We start from the raw sequence: 17,924 nt of genomic DNA, 5'->3' as shown, positions 1-17,924 counted from the left end.
TAGCCTCTTGACCCTTCAAAGGCAGGATTTGGGTGATGGAAATAGAAAATCTATGTGTGACTGTGCACAGGCTATATGTGTGCAAACTCCCCTTCGATGGTGGACATCCGTTAGCTGCCCCAAGATTGTGTGTTTGAGACACTCCCAACATCCGTTTCTCCCGATTGAAGAACAGTAGGTCAGGGGTATTTTGATGATCTCATCGAGAGAGAGAGAGAGAGAGAGAGGGGTCCCGTTCGCTCCTTCCCCACACGCAAACACATCACATCTTGTCATAGCGTGCTCTCTGATCATCGCAGCTCTAGTATAGGATGGGACTCAAAACATGAGTTATATGCTGACACTAACAGTGATAGCCCTCAACGCTCTCCTGTTCTCATTTCCACTTGGTAATAGTGAATGGTTCAACATATCAATATAAAGCACACGCACAGACACACACCCATCACGTGCGTGGTGGGGCTGACGCAGACGAGCGTTGGTTATTTTTAGCAGGGCTGCTGGACATTAAGGCCACCGTAGCGTGACCTCACTCTTCATGTCCCACTGGCATATTTTAATGAAGCTCCTCCTCACGAGGCTTCCAGAGGCCACGCCATGCCTCTTCATTTCCTGCTCTCACACGTTAAGGCTTGACGTGAAAATGTGCTTCTCTTTCTTTTTCTGCCCCGCTTCTCACATTAGGGACCCGTTTTATAGCTTTTCTTTTCTTTCTTTTTTTGCATTTTTATTTGCATGAGGTTCATTAACCCCAACTTCCTCTTCAAGATAATTTATTATAATATAATTTATTTTTTGGGATTGTGTCAGCAAGTCTGAAATGGCAGGCATGAAAGTTCAACCAACCAACTTTTAAGTGGACAATTTTCATTGATAAAGATCTGTTCTTCATGCAAACCCATGTTGTCCATAGTTCTATAATACTCATGTATTCTATAAATTACACATTCATATCGATCATATTTATTGTGTTTAATCGGGCACCATCCTCCAGGCATAGCATGGCTTCTCAGCGGCTGAAATCCTTGAATGTTTTGCCACTGCATTTACAAGTTTTTGTGGTGGTGTGTGTGTGTTTGTGTGTGTTTGTGTGTGTTAGTGTGTGTTAGTCAGACACACCACAACTAACACATTTAGAACCAGCCGCCCTGTCACCCGGGACATCCGTCTATTGTTTAATTCAGAGGTTACATTTTAGTTGGATGTTTTTTGTACTACTCTGTGTGTCCTTCCCATTCCATATGCTTCCTACCTCCATTGGATAAACTCGTTCAGTCAGAACACCGGCCTCCCCACCCTTCCTTGTAGAGGATGTCCTCAGCCATTCCGGTTCAACCAGCCTGCCAAAGCCATCTTTTGAATCACGCCCGGCTGCGGCAGCAGTCTGAAGAGTACACCGCATGAATGCACGGTTTATCGTATTTAACAAAACATGCCTAAAAATAAAACCACTAAAAAGGACCTCTTTTTTAGGCCGACATTCAAATGTAAGATGTCTTCCTCTAAACCCGACACCTGTGATATCTGCGTGGGTGTGAATAACCAAGCAACAGTACTTAGTCAGTACTTTTCCGGCATTGCGATCTTGAACAATCAAAGCACATCCTTCCTACGTTTTTATCGCTCTCACCTCCTGTTTAACTTTGAAAGATGTTGCACCACGTGGCTGGTAGTCCTTCAGCACAAAGTTTCAGTACGTGCTGTGAAGTCGTTTTGCTCACACTTCCAGTGAGGGCCATGAAGTCCTCCTGCACCTTGTTTCTAACACCTGCCCGAGCTTATTAACCTTACACAGGGGTCACTTGCATTTCAGTCTGACCTCTATTCTTGTTAAGTAGTTATTTGACCATATGTCATTCTGTGTATGCTTGTGCTTGATGGTGCCTTTAGAGAAAAGAGAGGGTATCAATTTTAAGGTTGTTTTTGGAATAAATGAAAAGGGCACAGATGGAGGGAGTGGCAAAAGCACGAGAAAAGCTTACTCAAAAATTTTGCATGAAATCAGATCTCTGTATTGTGTTACTGAGGCTGGCAGGCCCTCCCATCTAAATGGGATCAAACCAGTCCATTCATCACCTGACCACATCACCACTGGATGCAGGCCAGTCTGCAACCAGTCCACTGTTACCAGTCCCGCCGAGTTTCAGGTGTACTGGTTAAGATTCCGAAGGTTTAGGGTGTTAATCAAACCTTCATCGTCCATCTCTTACTCCTTGTATAGGTTTCCCTCCTTTCTTACTTAGTGAGTATTTAATCGTCATGCTCTATACTTGCCTCATTTCCTTTGAAGGCCCAGTCCGTAGGTGCGTAACTGCCACACCTTGCTACTTTGGTAACCAATCACACTTTGTTCGCCCTTGTTTTCAAATGCTTCACAAACCACGCCGTATCGCCCCCTTGTGGTGATCCTAAGAACAATGCAGTTTGTTTGTCCGACAGCAGGTGGCGCCACCGCACCCTAGAAGGACACAACATACCCTTCCCCGTTTAGGGCAAACAGGCACCTCGGCCTACAGCTCAATACTATGCTTTCTCAACATCGACTGTTGAAGCCTAATATCCACTCAGGCCCATCCACTCAGATGCTAACTGGGCCCTTCCCTTCTGATGTTTGTCCTAACGGGATGGGTGGCGATCCGATCCCCCCGATAGGTTTAGTTCCATCTCATTTCCTCTCTACTCCCTTTCTTCAGGGCAGTGGGATATGTAGATGTATCAGTGCAGATCCAGAGCTCAGGAACACTTTGCCATGGATCTGTCTGCAGTGCATCTGCAGCTGATTCCGTAAGCGGTTCCGTGAAGTGGTCAGTAATGTGAAGCCAGGGTGGAGCGTAATATCGAAGCCAGGCTTTGGTTATCATCCAGCAGGCTTCTCTTTCCTTGCAGGATCAACTTTTCAACCCAGGCGAGATTACCTACATTCAGGGAGGCTGAGGGATAGCGACAAAGATAGACAGGCAGAAAGGCAGAAAGCATAAGAATATTATGAACGGACTAAAAATCCAGACAGTAAGATATACTGGCCTGGGAGGCAGCAGTTAAAGACTAGTTATGGTGCTGTTGTCTCCGTAGGGACCAGAGTGTATGTCACAGACAAACAGACTCCTTGCGTCCTTCTGGCTTACAGTAGACTCTTTCACACACCCAGACACTCATCAGATCTCATAAACTACTTCAGCTGTGTGTGTGTGTGTGTGTGTGTGTGTGTGTGTGTGTGTGTGTGTGCGTGTGTGCGCGCGCGTTCTCTTTCCGAATCACCTCTCCGCCGTCCAACATGGCTGGCTCATAACAAAGCATTATATCCTAGAGCCACAAGTTCCTTCTCCCAAACAACCACTGATGTACCGCTTCCCTTGACACGGGTGTGTGTGTGTGTGTGTGTTCTGGTTGCTAATGGGTTGCGGGCCAAGCATGGCTCTGTGCAGTGTATTCCTGGAAACCCTATGCAGAGGCGGGGAGAGGAGGGGGCCAGGGGGCCAGGGGGCCAGTCCTCAATGCACAGCAGCCAAGGCTGCCTGTTCCTCTGGAGGCTTTTCTCCCTCTCTCTCTCTCTCCCTCCATCAGGCCCACAGCCCAAGGGGTGTCGCCAGGGGGAGGGAGACGAGGAATAACTCACAGCACAGTATTCATTTGTTTTGCGTGGGATTTCCACAACTGTTGTCATAGCAATGCATTAGTGTTTTATTTATTCATCCAGTTGTTTTTTTTACTTTCTTGCTACCGTTGTCTTTCCCGGCTAACTTGGACCACGGCCATGTGGCATGTTGCTGGGATGATGAGGGCAGTGATGAAGGGTGGTAATATGACCCCCCCCCCCCCCACACACACACACACCACTGGGGAGGAGCGTAGCCTTGTGATGGATGAAAAAGTAAATCACTTTTTATGCAACAGATGATGCATGTATTGGCTGCTCTGGGCCGGGGGATTGCCTGCGTGCACTGCGCACACACTCGCGTTATTCAACTCGCACCCAAGATGGAGCAAGGCAGACGGCAGGCCTGCGGAGAGCATCTGTGGGGGGAAAATGGTGCAGTCCTCTTCTTTATCCTTCCATATTCTCCTTCCTCCTCTTCCCGTCTCCTTGCCTCCTATCCAACACTCCCCAGTATCAATCCACTCACCCTCCTCCTCCTCTCTGGCCCCTCATTTGAATTCCATGTTCCCCCTTCACAGCCACGGTCCTCCCTCGCCGTCTCCACCTCATTCCTTCTCCTCTCCTCTCTGTCCTCCTCCCCTCCCCGACTCCCCCTTTCCTCCCCTCTTCTCCTGACTGAAAAGTGTTACGTAACCGCAGTGTGGGAGTGACTGCAGCACTCGATCAAGCTGATTGATCAGCACTTCCTGGGCTATGGGCTACTAATGCTGATGAGCTGCCTTGGAGCCAGTGGGCGGTGGACTGTGTGTGTGTGTGTGTGTGTGTGTGTGTGTGTGTGTGTGTGTGTGTGTGTGTGTGTGTGTGTGTGTGTGTGTGTGTGTGTGTGTGTGTGTGTGTGTGTGTGTGTGTGTGTTGGAGCCCCAGCCCTGCGACATGCAGCACTGCGACGCGTGCACTGATTTGACCATAAGGCTGCAGTGAGCCAGGCTTCTCTTTGTTTCACCATGACCAGAACTACACAGCCCACGACAGATCCATAACCTAACGGCCACACACACCACAAGCACATAGATCATTGTCTACCCCAGGGGCAAAATAATCACATTTAGAGGTACCCCTTTAAGTGAATGATATATCCTATACCCCTAAATAATTTCAATTAGTCTCAGCATTAGATGCGGAGGGGTAAAGTGCACTCCCATATCATACAGGTCCACAATTACACTAAAGGAATTTGGTTTGGTGCTCTTATAATAATTTCTCACAATCGCAAGCTTCTTTCTTTTTCATTTTTTACATTCCTTTGTCTTCCTGGTGGAGGGGGAACTGTGGACGCAAAACCATTAGTAACATGATGGAAGTCTAAATGTTCGGTCATCATGCCGTCCGTGCATTCCATCAGAAAACAGTCTGAAGGGCTGCTGTCCGAAGCCTGTAGAAACACCAGCACTGAGCACTACCTGGCATGGCTTGGAAACGCTAAACAGGATTTAAATTGCATTAATGGATCCTCGGTCCTATTCTTAGCTTCAAATCTCTCTCACCCTTCGGCCGTTGACAAGTGTCGGAGCTGCTGAGACTGTTCAGTGCTTTCCGTTGAGCATATGGAGATAAATGTATAGCTGCTGTACGTAGAACACCGGCGTGAAACACGAGAGCCTGTTTTCCCTCGCCTCGGTAATGGGATAAGACCGGGCTCACGTGAGTCTTGATTGTTTTGCAGATTGCGATGTATTTTTCGTCCGTTCCTTTCTAAATTGAACGACAGTTAAAAAAAATCCGTGATTGACGGTGAAATATACTGATGTAGGATTCAGTTAAATGTACAAATACTAAATCGTTTTTTCCCCCGGTATGTCTCAGTGTGTTAGGCGTCAATGGGTATTAGACACAAAGAAGGTGTTAGCCATAATCAAGTCTCTCTGGAAACACGCGGGAAGTAGAGGCGGCTGTCGCTGAATGGACAAACGTGTCTTTTTGTTTCAGTCGAAACGTTTGTTCGGCATCAAAAGCACAACTCAGAACTTGTCCCCCTCACTTCAAAACCCTGCCCCGCGGAAACCGGGGGAGCTGGAGAGGGGCGGAGGTCTGGGAAGAAGCTACAGAAAGAAAGCAGCAACGAATCTGTGGTCTGCAATTCGACTCCCACGTCCACGTTTGTTTCTGGTCTGCGGCCGTTCGGAAAAACGGTAGTTTTCGAGGCGTAAAGACAATCAGAATACTGTCAATTCTGGATTTCTTTATCCGATTCCTGGCGTCCAAGATGAGGTTTAAAAGGAATGGCTCCTATACGTTAAATAGGTAAGATGGATATTTTTTACAGGCACGCCAATAACTTTATCTTTTCCATATCGGGGGGAGAGCGGGAGGAGTAGAGCTGAAAGCGTGTGTGTGTGTGTGTGTGTGTGTGTTGGAAGTGTTCCATTCTGAGGCTTAGACAATGGATGAATCCGCGTGATTTGTGTAACGTGCAGATCTTTTTACATGGATACCGATCAAGCTGTTTTGCCTATCATTAACATTGCCAATGCTCTTGTAATGGGGGGGACTACGGGAAGTTGGTTTAGTGCAAATCGGGAGAAACCGGTCTTTCTAGCTCGGGTCTCTCCTTTGTTTTCCTTCCGTTGAGAGAAAGAAAGTCATGATGATATTACACCCCCCTCCAAGGATGCCTCCTAGAAATACCCCTCCCCATGGCCATCACCTAGCAACTTTTTCGTGTGTGTGTGTGTGTGTGTGTGTGTGTGTCTGTGTCTGTGTCTCGCATCGCCTCATGGGTGATGTAGCGTTGTGTTGTATGGCAGTGTGCCTGTTGACATGATTGCAACAGGCTCTATTCATGTGTGGGTTTATAAACCCTGTCACGAGTTGTGTCTCTTTACCCCCCCCCCCCCCCCCAAGTTCACTCTCTGTCTCGGTCTGTGTCTCTCTCTGTCTGTCTGTTATCTCTAGGAGTGAGGTTTTCATAAAAAAATACTTATTTATACTTCTTCTAAAAACGGAGCACACCCGCTGTTGGATGTGCTGGACTCGTAGTGAGTTTGGGCTTTTGATGCAGGGTGATTGAAGGAAGGGTTTTAGATTTTCGATGTATAATGGCTGTTTCCCTTCATCATCTCTCTACCTCTCCTTCCCCAGTCGGTCTTGTTGTCATGGCACATGGATTTCAGACACACACGCACACACACACACACACACGTGTGTGTTATCATGGCACATGGATTTCAGACACACACGCACGCACGCGCGCGCACACCTCTTACACAGTTGGGTGGGGATCATATGCAACACCCAAAGGAATCCACTTTCTTGTGCATGTAATATGTGTGCTTACCTGACATTTTGTACACAATGTACAGCATGAATGCCCATCCCTGCATAACGCAATGTGTCAGGTTACAATAATGGTGAGAATAATGATGATCATGTAGTTTGATGGTGAGAGCAGAGGTCCCTCTCCTGAATGAGAGAGCCCCCCTCCGCCAGCCTCATTCAGTGAGTCGGCTGCTGATGAAAGGGGTGACGTCATGCACCACACTGAAGCTGCTGCTTCAGCACAGTCTCTCCTCCTCCTCCTCCTCCTCCTCCTCCTCCTCCTCCTCCTCCTCCTCCTCCTCCAGGACGCAGGGGGGGGGGAGAGAGAGAGAGAGAGAGAGAGAGAGACATATAGACCGATGTCCTCAACCACAGGGATCTATACTGGGCTGGCCCCAGAAGCGTCTCTGGTTACTACTTGCTATCCGTGTGTGTGTTGTTGTACCAAATCATGAGGACGGAAGCTTCCCTGCACCATCCTTGCGGCGAGTGTTTAACCTCTCTGTTGGCCGTTGCAGTTGTTTGCCCTGGGGTAGTTTGTTAAGGTGAACTGTGTTTATGCTATGGGGAGGGAAACGGAGGAGACAAGCTGACATTTAGTTTTTTTGTAAGGCGTCTTTCTATTTCTGCAAATTCAGTTTTTATACACACACACTCACACTGCAGGCACTGTATGCTTACGTTCTTCATTTCCCCTGGGGGGGGGGGGGGGGGTGTGCGTATGACAGGGAGAGAGAGGGTATGAGCATGCCCTTCAAATGATGACCGGCTCGCTTTGCTACAGCAATGTCCTGTAACGCTCCGCAGTGATTGGCTCGTGTCCTAGAGGTGTGTCTAAGCCTATGCCCCTCCCACACCTATACCTCCTCTCTGTGAATGAACAGTCAATGCAGTTGTGCGTGTGCGGTCGCTGCAGCACACGGGTCGTCACGTGTCCAGTGGTCCCCCAATGTTTACTGTTCCAGTTAACTATTTGCAGTCAGTTTAAAAACAAACCTTAAAATCCCCATTTTGAGCAGTCCGTGTGCAGGCAGAGGGTCTAAAGAGGCTCGGGCAGAGATAAGAGCAGACGCTCTGGGCGTGTGTTTTGATTTGTTGGTCTGGGGGCTGGAGAGGGGGGACGCTAGGTCGTCGTTTGGGATGTATACAGATTGCAGAGATTCTATCCATCCGGGAATGCTTCCTGTCTCTCCCTCCCTCGGTCTCCGTGTCTGTCTCGCTCCCGCTCCTCTGCAGTCGAGACTGTGCTGCCATACAGTCAGCAGTTTGTTTATGGGACCTTGTTTGCCAAGTTAATCTTCCCGCCTTCCAAGCGGGGCGAGAGAGGAAGTCAGAGGGGGGGGAAGAGAGAGCGAGGGAGTGAGTGTGAGAATGTAGCAGCGAGGTGGGCAGTGCAGTATTTGGAAGGCAGCGGGATCGTCGGAGCGAGGCGCTCCCGGTTTGTTGAGCGGCCGATCTTGCAGGCTCTGTAGCGGCGGGATACTGCGTGCGCGCGCCGGGGCTGCATCGCTGGCCACGTGCCGCAGTGATGTCACGCTGACCTGCGCTAAAGTCCCGAAGACGCCGCCGAGCTCTGGGCCCCTGCCTGCCGGGGGGGCGACCTTGTGAGGTGCTATGCCTGCCGCTGGACCCCTACCCCTGTAGGCCAGTCAGGCTGCTGCACGGAGAGAGACTGAGGAGCAGAGCGAGGGAGAGGAGGGAGACCGGCCTACGTTGAGACCCTCTCCTCGGTCTAGCTGGACCTACGGTGGGCTGGATGGGGGTCTTAGTGTGCTGTGACTGCTTCTTCTATAGGTATAGGCACACACACACACACACACACACACACACACACACACACACACACACACACACACACACACACACACACACACACACACACACACACACACACACACACTGTGTGTGTTAATGTTTGTCGTTCTCGTTTTTATGTTGGCTTGTTAGTTATGTGTTCTATCCTCTGTGGACACTTGCCTCTACAGTAGCGGTTCCTGTCAATATTTGGTTTAATCCTGCTGTGTAACAACCCCCCTCCCACAAAGTCAACCATTGCTTATTAAATTGCGCTGCGGTTACGAGGATGACTTTTAGGACATTGCAACTTTGGCGGGTTAGGTTCGGTAATCGGTACACCCTTGTTTGACGAGATAGAAGCTCCATCTTTTAGAGTTTAACAGCCGAGAGAGCGAGGACGAAAGAGGGACACAGGGAGCGAGACGGTGAGAGGGGGAGAGAGACTCTCCGACGGCCTGTTGTCAAGGAAGTGGGCATTGATCTAGAGGAGACACTGAATGAACTGACTGACCTTGAGGTGGGCGAGGGGCAGAAACTAGAGATGCACCGATCAACCGGCCGCCGATTAAAAAAGCCGGTTTTGTATCCAATCGGCCACAATCGGTGACCTGCCGGTCACTGTCGTAATTTCCGGTTTTCGGCCGATCAAACTCACCCGCATGCGCGGTGCGTAGCAGCTCAAGGCGCCCAGAGCGCGGGAAGAAAAACATGTCGCTGATTTGGACTTATTTCACTGTGTGCCAGGACGACCCAAAACACGCTGTTTGTAATGCTTGCAAGTCAAAAATAAGCCGTGGGGGATCATGTTGCTAGGTACGCGTCCTGCGTCCCTGACGCATTCAAATCTGAAAGGACGCACTAAACTCACTATCCATGCGTCCCGGGGACGCATCTAATTTTCCCCATGAAAAACGATACATTGTGAACATTAAACAACTCGTGTTTAATCACAGTAACTGGCCAAAGAAACCTTCTTGTGAGCAGACCAGACAAGCACTGTTTCAACCCTCTGCGCATCTACTCGGCGCAGACGTGATCCCCTGTTCAAAGTATCGCGACATGCTAATTTAGCCGCTACCAAAACAACTAGCTCGTCACCGCTGATTTCATTTCAACAATTAAAAATACAAACTTCATAGTAAATAAACCCACGTTTCCACTGCTCGATGCTGTGCTCATTCGTGTCGATTATGTTGTAACGTTTAGGGGACGTGCTGTAATGAAATAAATGAAACATAATCCGGTGGTGGTGATGAAAACTACATTGAACGGCAGCCTACGTATTGTTATGCCCAAACGGCGCCTGCGCATACATCGCGCTTCCAACGAGATCCCGTTTTTCTCGAGAAACAGGCAGAGAAGAGAGAACGCAAAAATACCACCAAAGAAAAAGATGAAACCTATTGCAGGTCAGCAAACTATTGCAGCTGCATTTTCTGTCCCCACTACCTCTGCACTCCTCCCTGACTCTGATCAGCCTAGAGAGAGTACCTCAACATTGCCTGTACCTACTTCTGCCTCCCCCTCTACTGAGCCTGATGAGCCCACTGCAGAAGAATTGCCTCAACCTTCTACATGTTCCTCCCAAAAAAAGCGAACTTTTCTGAAGCAGTGGCTCACCACATACAAATGGCTGCGCTTTTCAGATGACAATTTCATGTATTGAGTTTAACACTATTAATTTCATTTAAGAAATAGAATAATAATAAAAAAGAAACACATTTTTTAAACTGGGGAGTCGGGACCCATTGAATTTCTCAGGGACCCACCCAACTCGCCACCTGTGGGTCCCGGGGACTCACTACATTGAAAACCTATCAACATATTATATGATTATAATTATTTCTTAGAAAATCGGTATCGGAAAAACCGGTTTTGGCAGGTCAGACCTCCTTAAAAACCGGAAATCGGTATCGGCCAAGAATTTTGCAATCGGTGCATCTCTAGCAGAAACATCATCACACAGACTCATCTGCTCCCCCCCCCCCCCCCCCAGAGTACACTTGGTCAGCCTGCCTGGCGGGGCAGGGCTGTTTGTTTGGACACTGTGTTCTGTCCTGAGGTTAGCGGGACTGTTTATGTGGGAGGGTGACCCTCGGACTTTGCTCTCTCCTCTTTCTGTTTTCGTTGGCCTTGAGTGGATAACCTTTCAAACAATTATTTTGTTACTTTTTAATCAGTTCAAGGTGGCCAAAGAAAAATAACGGTATTATCGGAAAGCCATTCTAGCGTTGCATAGAGGGCTGTTGTCCTGGAGGGAAAGAGGGCGGATGGGTTAGGGTTAGGCTAACCAGCCTGGCTGTCCCCACGCTAGTAGCGCTCTGCCTGGTCCGGCCTCACATGTGGGCCTGAGGTTAACCAGCATGGGTCTACTTCAGCAGCAGCTCCATAAATCCTATATATAACCCTAACTCACGCACACACACACACACCCACACACATCTGGATTAGATTAGGCAGCCCTAACTCGATGCACTTCGGGTACCCTGTTTCAAAATTCAATGTTCCCCTTTTACGGAACAATCTATCCCCTTGTTTGGGGTGGAGTGACGTACCTGCTGAACCCCATATGTGTGCCCGTAGCTTATTGGTTGTGGAACGGCGGCCGTATGAATGGGAGGACATGCGTCACTACTGTTTTTCTTGTAATTATCCTCAGGGAAGCTGGCATTGGCCAAATCACTGAGGCCTTATGGGCTCGTTAAGAGAGAAATGGTTTGTCAGTTCTATTTTTAGCACTTCCTCTTCCAATGTGTCCCTTTCGACCAATCAGCTTGCTTGGCAGTGATGGTATTTGGTTGATTGATGTGTGTTTGAGAGACACACCCATCTGAACCAGTCATCATCGACCTCCACTTATGAGAGCCTTAAGTGGCTCTTGAGGTTTAGTAGTGTTGTTCAGTACTGGCCCTCTATGGAGTATATTCAGTCAGAGGGCTGTTTATTGAAGTAAAGTAGTTTATTGTCTTGACTTGCCCTTCCAAGCCAGAAACACCGTGAACTCTAGCTACTCCAAAGTACATTGTGTACAATATACAATTAAAGGGCAATATGCCAATTGGCCAAAAGGAAACCCATGCACCTTAGGTGTCCCCATCAAACGCCAACAACTGGCCAGTGTGCATTAGCTGCTGTTGATTGCTGGCTTGCAACAACATTCTTTAGTTGAGTGTAGGTGTTGGTTGGAACAGAGGGCAAGCATCTTGATTAACCTTTCTGATGTAAATGGACGTACCAGATAATGTTCAATCTGCGTCCAAGTGTGTGTGTGTGTGTGTGTGTGTGTGTGTGTGTGTGTGTGTGTGTGTGTGTGTGTGTGTGTGTGTGTGTGTGTGTGTGTGTGTGTGTGTGTGTGTGTGTGTTCTGGTAGATTCTAGTGAATCAGTTTCTGTGTTTTAGTGTTTTAATAGTGAAGAGGCCATGTGTTACTCATTATGCTATTTTGGGCCAGCCTGGCCAAGGGCCAGGTGCAGCTGTTTCTTTCAGTACAATAAGGACACAACTTTCCACCCAAAAAAAACCAGCTTTGCCTTTTCTGTGCTGATACCAAGTCTTATGTGGCTGTGTGTCACTTAAACAAGCCAGGATAATGGGGGCTGAAAGGAACAAGGAGGATCTAGTAAAACGTGACCTATGGGTAAGACGTGGTACGGGTAAATACAATCTATTTGCATGCAGAGCTTGTGTGTGGTGTCAATATTGAACGTTCTTTGTTTGTTTTCAGTCTTTCTAAAGAAGTAAATGTAGTGGCTGTTGGTGTGTTTGACCAAGAGGCATAGACCCAGGACATTCTATTGTGTTTAAAAATTAAACTCAATCACAGGGGATCCTATGGGGGCTAACAGAAAACCTGCCTGGAAACAAGACACTACAATTGGTCTAACAGGTTCCAACATGTGACCATGACCATGTATCCACAAGGACCCACTGAGTCTATCAAAAGGGTAGAAAGGATTAAAAAAAAAAAGACAAGTAAAACACACAACGGTATATAAACCTACACAACTGAGGACCTCCTGACGAGACCAGCTCCAAATTTTGATCTGAGAACTGCAGTCAGACCTCGTTCATAACAGCTAGGCGGTTTATTTAAAAAATAAACACACCCTCCCTTTTTAGAAAAGGAAAATAGAACTGAAATAATCGATTTCATCGTCACAATTCCCCTTTCCAGTTGTTGTAGCTGTTTGCTCATGTCTGCTGCCCCACCCTGACAAATGAGGCACGAAGACCGGTCCAGACTTCCTGGTGTAGATAATCTGAGGCTTCACTGAAGCATAAGCTGAAGTGTACACACAGTGGCTCCAGATGGACTCAGGTCGAAATGACTTTCTACAAGTAAATCATTTCTAAATAGATCCCACCCACATAGGTCTCATACAGATATACAATCTTAAGTATTTAAAATCTTCCAGCACTACTGCTGGAAAGTAAAGTATAAATCTAAAGATACATTTTTCATCACAGAAGATGTCTCCTGGTGTTTGGTCTAAGGGTTTGTGTGTGTGTGTGTTGCCTGCTCAGTAGCTTGAAGAAGAGCTGCCCTTGCACTAATCTCACCTCCACCTTATAGATTCCGAAGAGTCAGCAATACATTAGACAGGTGCATACTCATGTACCCACGTATATAATGGTGCTCTTGTCTTGTCATCTGCGTAGGTCTCCTTTCCGTTACGAACATCTCTTGCTTCAAGATGGTAGTGTTCTTGCCAGGCTGTTGAAAATAGCTAAATGAATATGCATGACAGTGCAACTCTTATAGACATATGGCGCCACTCGCAAATCTCTGTAATATAACCTCAAGGTTTGTTTGATTTTAATTATGTTCCTTCCCATATGGCAGGGGTTGAGTTGTGCAAAGAATACGAAGGGTGAATAGTCCTACCTGTGTCTACGCAGAGTAGGGCGACATGCGTTTGTCTCTACATTTGAGGCGCTTTTAAGGTGTGCCTTAACCCTTCTCAGTAGGACCATAAACAAACCGACAGGTGGTTAAGAGGGTTCTATACTACCTAGGCCCATGACGTCTTAAGGGGATTAGTCTTATCCTAATGGCCAGAACAACCGTAGAGAGGTGTCATAATGATGGGGTTTAACTGCCGACCTTTTGGATGGTCTCAGTGTTATGGGGACTAAACACAGACCTATTGATTGGTCTCAGTGTGAGTACGTTTCGACTCATGCCTTTTAGGAAGGTGACTACATGGAAGGGCCAGGGTTTGGTCATGAACTTGGTGTAGCAGGAGCGATCCTTGCAGTAGCTTGGGGATTTTCTTCATCGTCTCTGGGAACAAGAGGCCCCATTTCAGGGTATACAGGAAGTCCCTGGGCGCCACACTTCCTGTTTATCCCAGCCAGAAGTGAGTGGGGGTGCGGTTGAGTTTGGCTGTCTGGTACAATCTTAACGGGGATGGAAAGGGTGGCAGGCTGGCAGTAAGTAGTTCCAGTTTCCTTGTTTCATTCTTTCTTTGTTTCTTTCTTCCTCTATACAGTGCATCACTCATCATAACTGCCACAGTGGGTTTTGTTTTGCTGTGCCCTTAATGTTCATTTTAATGACAAGTCACCTGACATAGTACCACAAAGGAACAACCAAGGAAAATGTTTCAGCTATAAATCTAAAGAAAGTCAACATCCGTTCCTTGCATTACTGGCTATTAAGTGACTCACTTTCAAAACAAACCTGCTTTATGTGTGGTAATGTGTCACAGAAGTCCTCCTCAAACCCTCTTTCACAAATGTGATGTATTGCATCTGAGGTAAACTTCTGCAGCGTTGTCATTGGCTGCAGTGTTTGATTGCTTGGCAGGGGAGAATCCTCCCATGAGAGCCAATCATCCTCTACTAACAAACTCCTCATTACTGTCTGACTGCTGCCTCACCCCCCCAACGCTAGTTGTATGCATGTTGGACCGCCCATCGCGATCTCTAGTGCTGCCGATCTCAACCTCTAGGGAAGGAGACATATGCGTACCTGCATCCGGCGTTTAAGCGCTTATGCATGCAATTCTTTTAATCATCAAAATGCTTAAAGAAGCTAACGTTCAACCTATTCAAGCAGAACCTTGATTCCAACTAGAGAATGAAAGTGATTGCATTGCATTATATGTATATTGTTGAATAATGAACCGTGTTGTTCGTGTTGTGCTTTCAGATTCTTGCCTCAGTTGAGGTGGGGGATACGTTAAGGCAGGGGAGGTGGTGAAAGGACACACAGCTGGATGTGATCCTGTCTGAGGTTCCTCTATCGCCCTGTCCTCCTCCTGCCCACCCCTGTATCGCTCTGTCCTCTACGTGCATTGTTCTGCCTCCTTCCATTTCCTGTGTGTGTGTGTGTGTGTGTGTGTGTGTGTGTGTGTGTGTGTGTGTGTGTGTGTGTGTGTGTGTGTGTGTGTGTGTGTGTGTGTGTGTGTGTGTGTGTGTGTGTGTGTGTGTGTGTGTGGTTTGATGACTATCGGATACTTGCAAGCAGCCCGTTCCCTAAAATCTTAGCTCAGAAACAATGCCCTTTCAAGGAGGAAAAAACATGTGGTTTTCGGCAGGAATCCATAACATGTTTTTTCTTCATCTCCTGCCCCCTCCCTTGTCCCCTTGTGTAGCCAAAACACAAATCACATGCAGACCTCTCTCTGTGGGACTCAACCAATACGGGGAAAGGTTGTCGCTACATCTATACTGCAGGATCGCACAAACATACATGCATGTACACACACACACACACACACACACACACACACACACACACACACACACACACACACACACACACACACACACACACACACACACACACACACACACACACACACACACACACAGTAGATATTAGCTTTTTGTTTATCATTTTCAGCTTCCATTAAAAAAATAAAACGGATATACCCTAGCGAATCTATTGATGCTGTTGTTTTCGGGTCTATGTGCTCTTTCTAAACGGCTCCTCGGACAGAATGTATAACGGCAGCACTATTGGCTCGTCTCAGTGCTGAGCTCAGAAGCAGTGCGTAGGCAGAAACTCTGCGCCCTTGCTCCCCTGGTTTGACCGTGAGGCTGTTGAGATAAGCAAAGCGGCAGGAGCCAGTTGGTTTGCTAATCCAAACCAAAGGCACCCCCGACAGACTCTCCAGCAGGAACACTGAACGAAGAGGACGCTCAGTTTTCCCTTTCACAGAATGTTCTCGTTGAAATTATCCAGGCACTGAATACTTGTGGCTATTGTGAGAATCATCCTCTTATTTATTTTGTTTTTTTTGCAAGGGGAAAACAAAAGATGTTTGACTTACAATTACCGCACCTTGGCTAAAACCTCTTAGGTTAATGGAATGCTTCCAGTGGTTCCAATGTTTTTTTCCCTGTTAATCAGTTCCTCATTTCTAGCCGTCTTTGGGTAGCGAGGAAGCACTATATAAATGCAATGCATTATTAGGATTTAATTGTTCTTAAGGTATTCACAGTGAAACTGTGGATATTATTGCTATAAATATTTGTATTATACTGAGGTACAATACAGTATAGGTTACAGGAAACGCTTGACAATTTCATTTTATGAATATATCCTGCTGAACTACTGGGGAAGAGATTATTCAAGATAAATTGTATGTTTACCAAGTACAATATTGTGCATTTACGCATAGTATTATTTATACCACCGATTCACCACTAGGGGGTACCAACGTTTATCATAGGGACACGAGGCTCTCTCAAAGCTAAGGTGTGACGCATTCATTGGTTACCTATAGTACTTTGAAACGAACAAAACCGAAAAGAAATTATACAGGACAAACTACAGCATGGTCAGTTTATTATTCATGGTTATTACAATTTATTATGTTGAGTTGGGTTTAATGTGAATTTGGGCACGAGGTCAGTGTATGAAAGACATGCCCTGATGGGAACCAGAGGAATGAGCCAAGAAACGGGGATAAGGAGATATCCCTTCTTTTGATCTTTAATTTCTCCTTATCTGACTCTCTTGGTCCCTAGGATCAGGAGAAGCCAGTCTCGCAGCACAGGTTTGATAACGTGTGTAAGAACAGTAACAACAGCTGAGTACAGTGTGTGCGAATGATCAGTATTTCTGATGATGCTTCCAAGGCTTTGTCAGCTTTAATCAGCGCACCCTGACACCTCTCTCTCGAACCCTGCTGCAATCGGCCAATTCTCCATGTCCAAAGAACATTCCTTTATCGCGTCTTTCTGAGAACCACCTTATGCCATATATGTGCATTCTCATACCTGTTAGGCAGACATCTGTGTCTTAACATTCTCCTTTCGGGGTCAATGACCTGGGTCGGTTCTGGAATGCACATCCCTGGAACCCTGAACTCCAGTCAAGTTCACTGCCTGCATGTCTTTGAACATGTTATCAGGACGCTCTTCGAAAGCAACTGATTTGCTTCGATAAAGGCCAATACGAAAAACAACGCAAAACCCTACACATTACAATGCTAAAGTTCATACTCTGCACAAATCACCTCCAAGCTATTTCCTTCACTATTACAATCATCATGACAAATTCAAATTATCATTATTATTGTTATAATGTTAATGGCGATAAGTAACTTCCAGTCAAATACCATTTAAAGAGCAGTTGAGAACAGAAGTTGTGTATTTCACCCTTAAATCCAAAATAACACAAGAGGAGTCAGCAGTTATGCTGCTCAGTGCTCTGTATGTAGAGCCAGCTCATCAGCACAGTGTCATTCTCTGTAAGGTTAGCTTACTGTTCGCTTAAGAAAAAGGCATATCTTCCTTCAGCTTTATCAGTCAAGTAGATTTATCAAGCTTCCTTTTTGCTCACTATCAATGTATTAGTTTTATCAGTAGTTAAGCGTCCGGTCAGTTTACTTTTGTGTGTGTGTGTGTGTGTGTGTGTTTGTACTACTCCTGCTTCGGGCCAACATACCCACACGCACAGGCCCTTGAATGCACGCACATCCTGTGCAAACATGGACCCTCTCCCGATCCTTCCCCTCACCATCCCTCCTCCATCCATCTCTCCCTCCTTTCCATGACGTGCTCCCTCTCGCCTGCAGCCTCCCCCTCTCTCACCCCCTCACAGTCTCCCCCTTGTGCTCCTGTTCAAACAGAGACTTGGGCCGACCACATCCCTAGCCCTCGCTCTCTCTCTTTCTTGTTTTTTCTTTCCCTCTCTCTTGCTCTCTCTCTCCTTCTGCAGCACACACACATCTCAGTGTGGCCAACGCTGTAAATACTG

At 47.0% G+C, this 17,924-nt stretch overlaps 1 protein-coding gene across 6 annotated transcripts in view; it reads left to right on the top strand.

Annotated features, from left to right (window-relative positions):
• mob2a (MOB kinase activator 2a) overlaps window positions 1–17,924 on the top strand; it is a 51,817-nt gene that overhangs the window by 10,652 nt on the left and 23,241 nt on the right. Inside the window, exon 1 of one of the 6 annotated variants that reach the window (XM_030367216.1) lies at window positions 4,478–5,899. The exons of 3 other annotated variants lie outside the window; for them this stretch is intronic. In XM_030367216.1, the coding sequence (XP_030223076.1) occupies window positions 5,862–5,899 (38 nt within the window). In that variant the 5' untranslated portion in view covers window positions 4,478–5,861. Of the gene's footprint in view, window positions 1–4,477; window positions 5,900–7,659; window positions 8,708–14,105; window positions 14,144–17,924 lie in introns of those variants that run through there. 2 more of the 6 variants (XM_030367215.1, XM_030367217.1) reach the window with 2 other exon arrangements.

This window comes from Gadus morhua, chromosome 9, assembly GCF_902167405.1.
Source record: "Gadus morhua chromosome 9, gadMor3.0, whole genome shotgun sequence".
NCBI classification, from domain to species: Eukaryota; Metazoa; Chordata; class Actinopteri; order Gadiformes; family Gadidae; genus Gadus; species Gadus morhua.
Note: the sequence above shows the minus strand (reverse complement) of the source record. Positions and strands in the feature narration are given on the sequence as shown.